We start from the raw sequence: 4583 nt of genomic DNA, 5'->3' as shown, positions 1-4583 counted from the left end.
CTTAAAGTATCCTCTCAAAGCATACACTTCTCTTCCCTCTACATCTTTTGGCAATGAGTAGGATGCTAGGGTTCTTTCTCCCTACTCTGTAGTTGACTTTATTCCAGAGGGATACTATAAGTATTCATTATAAAACAAGAAGGGACTTTAGAGATCATTTAGTTCAAGCTCATTCACTTTGGAGATGAGGAAACTGAGGCCCAGACAGGTAAGGTCTAAAGGCACACACAGAGCAACGCAGGGCTTCTGATACCAAGCCAATGCCTTCCTCTACACCATCCTGACTCTTAAGCAACCACTGAGATACATCAAGGCGTTCAAGGCCCCTCTGCAGAAAGAATGAAGAGCCATGGGGGGCCAAAAACCTCAATTGAGGGCAAAGAGGAAGAGAAAAGAGGCAATAGTGGTTGGGGAATAGGGAGTGGTTTAACAGGATGTGTCTGAACTGACGGGACTGCGGATCCCAGAGGCGGAAACAAGGCATTTAAAGGAGGAGGTAGATAACCCACCTGCTCATCTGTGAGGTTGAGGGTTAGGGGAGGCAGATAGTGAGATCTTGCTTCCTGCAAAGGTCTTTGTAGGCACCTCTTTTAAGTGGGTCTAAGTTCTCAACTTGAAAATAATACATACGTATTTTATCTAATATTAGAATGAAGCTCTTCCTTTGCCTCTTTAAAATTTCCTTCTGTTTTCTCAGACTCCTTTAAGAACAACCAGAGACTCATCTCAGACATCTACCTCCAACTAGGGGTGGGCTTGGGATGAAGGGTAGAACCTTCATTGGTGGGTACTGTGGAGCCCACTCTAACTGGCTTTGGAGAGCAGATTGTTAAATTTTCAGTGTGAGCATTTACTCCTCAGAAATCCACAAATGCTACAAATCAGGTCTTGATTTATTAATGGTTTTGTTAATTGTCCAGACTTGAGAAAGTGGTGGGGGAAAATGTTAATAACATACATCAAACTTAAAAGTGAGTCAGACATACGTGTTTTAGGGGAGATCATTGTTAAATATTTATCGGGAGACCCCTGCATAAAAGCAAGAAATCAATATAACTTTCTCCCATTTCTGAGTCAGAGTGGTATAGTATAAACAGAATGATGCTTTTGGAACTGGGGACTTGGTTTCAATCTGACTCCAACACTTACCTTGTAACCTTGGGCAAATCGGCTTCCCTCCCTGAGCTTCAGTTTGCTGCTCTGTAAAGTGTGGATAATGGCAGCCATAGCACCAACTCACAGGGTTGTTGTGAGGCTAAAAAGAGAGAGAAGATAAAGTGCTTTGTAAGCAATAAAGTGCTTATGTAAACATCAGCTATTATTAAGAGGGGACCTCTACTATTTGAACTCACCTTATCCTAATGTGTATTATATGCAAAACAAACCAAAAGGGAAAGAACAGCTGTTTTAGGGAATACTGATGAGAAAATATGAAAATCTGTTGCTACTTGTGTTTTTTAAAGCCCTCTAGACCCAGAAGAGCAAAATGCAGTCTTGGAGGCTGACTTTGGAAAAGATATTTCCCACTCATTTATACAAGAAGGAAACAAGTATTTATTAAATGCCTATTATGCACTGGGCACTGTGCTAAGCTTTATAAATAGTATCTCATTTGGACCTCACAACCCCAGGAGGTAGATGCAGTTATCCCCATTTTGCAGTTGAGGAAACTGAGGCAAACAGACCTGTTAAGTGACTTACTCAGTCACTTAGCAAGTTAAGTTATTTGCCCAGGGTCACACAGCTGGCAAGCCTTATAAAGTCAGTTTTGAACTCTGGTCTTCCTGACTCCACACCCAGTGCTCTATCCTCTGCATAGTCTAGCTGCCCCTAATATTGACAGGACTACCTACAGGTGGCAGCCCCTCTCTGAGAGAATCCATGGCTGAAAAGGTCATCACCCTGTAACCCTGGTAGTAAACTCCGTGCCCTCAGCTAAGTTGGTGCTAGGAGAGATATAGACCATCACCAAAGCCATACTTTAAAGCCAGCTAGGTGGCACAGTGAATAGAGTGCTGGATCTGGAGTCAGGAAGAACATGTACACGTGTAGATGTAGATGTGTGTGTGTGTGTGTGTGTGTATAAAAGTCTCATTTGACCCTCACAATAATCTTGCAAAGGAAGGTACAACAAGTGTTAAATGCCCACTTTATAGATGAGAAAACTGAGGCTTAGAGAAGATAAATAATTTAACCATAGCTAATGTCACAAGATTCAATCCCAAGTCTTCCCTGTTCCAAGTCTGAGACTCTCACCTAAGGCATTGGCCTGTGTCAAAGAAGGTGCCCTAAATGAAGACTAAACAAAAGAAAGACTTCCTATTGATGTCAAAGTTCTCTAAATGCTTCCATTGGCAGATGATATCATACCACTTGCATGGAAGAGAAAAGAGGCAATAGTGGTTGGGGACTACTAGGGTAGAGCTTATCCCCTTTAGGGATTCTCTGAAGCAACTTAAGCATCTCAAGCTGGTTTCCTTCTGCCAACCAGCATGCTCCAGTGCCGAGCCTCCCTGCCTGTTATCGTGGGCTCACAGAATTCTAACATATGATCCATCCTACACACAGCTCCCAGATTAACTTTCCTAAAAGCACAATTCTGCTCATGTCATTACCCCCGCTCAAAAGCTTTCATGAGAGGTTGAGTTTAAAGAGACCTGGGTACCACCCCAGACTTCCAAGTTGCTATTTCCTCTCTCACTCAGATTCCCAGCCCCCCTCCATATATATCTTGTATGTGCCCAGTTTTTATCCTGTCTTTCCAATTAGAATGTGATCTCCTTGACCATAATAACTGTTTTTGCCTTTTGCAACTCTGGGACCTTTGCACAGCACCTGGAACTATACCAAGTGCCTAATAAATGATTGTTGGTTTACTCATAGACCTTTACCAGCCAGATGAATCTAGGTAAGTCAGTTAAGGTCTCCTGATAATTCTGGAATTTGGCTACAATATTCCTTGGAGTTTTCCTTTTGGGGTCTCTTTCAGGAGGTGATTGGTGGATTCTTTCAATGACAATTTTATCCTCTGATTCTATAATATCAGGGCAGTTCTCCTTAATAATTTCCTGGAATATGGTGTATCTAGACTCTTTTTCTGATCATGGCTTTCAGGCAGTCCAATGATTCTCAAATCATCTCTCCTGGATCTGTTTTCCAGGTCAATTGTCTTTCCAATGAGGTATTTCACATTTTCTTCTATTTTTTCATTCTTTAGATTCTGCTTGACTGATTCCTGGTGTCTCATGGATTCATTATCTTCCAACTGTCCAATTTTAATTTTTAAGGCATTGTTTTCTTCAATGAGATTATGCACCTTTTTTTCCATTTGGCCAAATGAATTTTTTAAGGCATTGTTTTCTTTAGTGAGATTATGCACCTTTTTTTCCATTTGGCCAAATGAATTTTTTAAGGCATTGTTTTCTTCAGTGAGATTATGCACCTTTTTTTCCATTTGGCCAAATGAATTTTTTAAGGCATTATTTTCTTCAGTGAGATTATGCACCTTTTTTTCCATTTGGACAGATGAATTTTTTAAGGAATTGTTTTCTTCAGTCAGTCTTTGTGCTTCCTTTTCTAAGCTGCAGATTCTTTTTTCGTAATTGTCTTGTGTTGTTTTCATTTCTCTCCCCATTTCTCTCAATTGATTTTTTTTTTTAGAAATCGGCATTTATTATCAAAGTTCAAGAACATAAGGGGGGAGATGGGGGAGGAGCACATTCAGAACAGTCAAAGAGGAGCCCTATGGGGGGTGGGGAGGAGCCAGGAGCCGGCTCCAGCCAGGGTTGATCCTGATGTCTAAGCCTTGGTTCAGGGCACACAACGAAGCACACAGTTGGGGCAGAGTTTTAGGGGAACGTTAGGGGGCAGCCAGTCACTCATCCAAGCAAAGGGGGGCTGGGACCCTCCAGGGGATTGGCCAGATGGCTTCCCTTTATGAAGTTGAAGCGTCCCAGCGTGATACCCCCTCACAGTCATTCCTGGAGTCCATCTTTGTGCTGGAGAAGCGTTCATCATCTCTCTAACTTCTTGTACTTTGCTTCTAGTTTCTTTGAATATGCATCCAATTTGTAGGCTGCCTGCTCAATAGCTGCTACATGTTCCTCAATTAAAGTGATCTGATCCAGATAAGGCTGAAGTGCTGCATATTTCTGGTTTAAGTCCTTTAGGTTTCTACTTATGTTTACTGCAATATCTTTCCTTTCTCGGTACTTCAAGCTAGTCAATTTGTTCATATTTTCCAGAAGTCTATAGTCTTCACTGGTAGCCGTCAGCTCGCCTGTCAGGTACGTGGCCATTTTGGAGAACATGTCCTGGCACAGCTCTGTGATGTCCGCCTCAGCCAGCTCCATGGCCTCCTCGGCCATCTCCGCCACTGCATCGTCTAGGCCAGGAAGGGAGGGATGGGGATGGGAAGAGGGGAGGGAAGAGGACAGAGAGGGGAAGGGACAGGAGGGGAGGGGAGGGAAGAGAAGGGGGAAAGGAGAGGAGGAAAAGACTGAATTGATTTTTTTTTTCTGGGCAATGAGGGTTAAGTGACTTGCCCAGAGTCACACAGCTAGTGTCAAGTGTCTGAGGCTGAA

At 42.7% G+C, this 4583-nt stretch overlaps 1 protein-coding gene across 1 annotated transcript; it reads right to left on the bottom strand.

Moving 5' to 3' along the window:
• Positions 1-4013: 4013 nt before the first annotated feature.
• LOC122725668 (biogenesis of lysosome-related organelles complex 1 subunit 2-like) lies at positions 4014-4379 on the bottom strand. The gene has a single exon (XM_043962878.1). It carries the CDS (start codon positions 4365-4367, stop codon positions 4014-4016), a length of 354 nt encoding a protein of 117 aa, XP_043818813.1. The 5' UTR covers positions 4368-4379.
• Between the last annotated feature and the right edge of the window lie 204 nt (positions 4380-4583).

The sequence above is a fragment of the Dromiciops gliroides genome, chromosome 4 (assembly GCF_019393635.1).
Source record: "Dromiciops gliroides isolate mDroGli1 chromosome 4, mDroGli1.pri, whole genome shotgun sequence".
Taxonomy (NCBI): Eukaryota; Metazoa; Chordata; class Mammalia; order Microbiotheria; family Microbiotheriidae; genus Dromiciops; species Dromiciops gliroides.
Note: the sequence above shows the minus strand (reverse complement) of the source record. Positions and strands in the feature narration are given on the sequence as shown.

Coding starts and splice junctions, on each gene's coding strand:
- LOC122725668 (XM_043962878.1), bottom strand. CDS start 4,367: ATGGCCGAGGAGGCCATGGAGCTGGCTGAGGCGGACATCACAGAGCTG.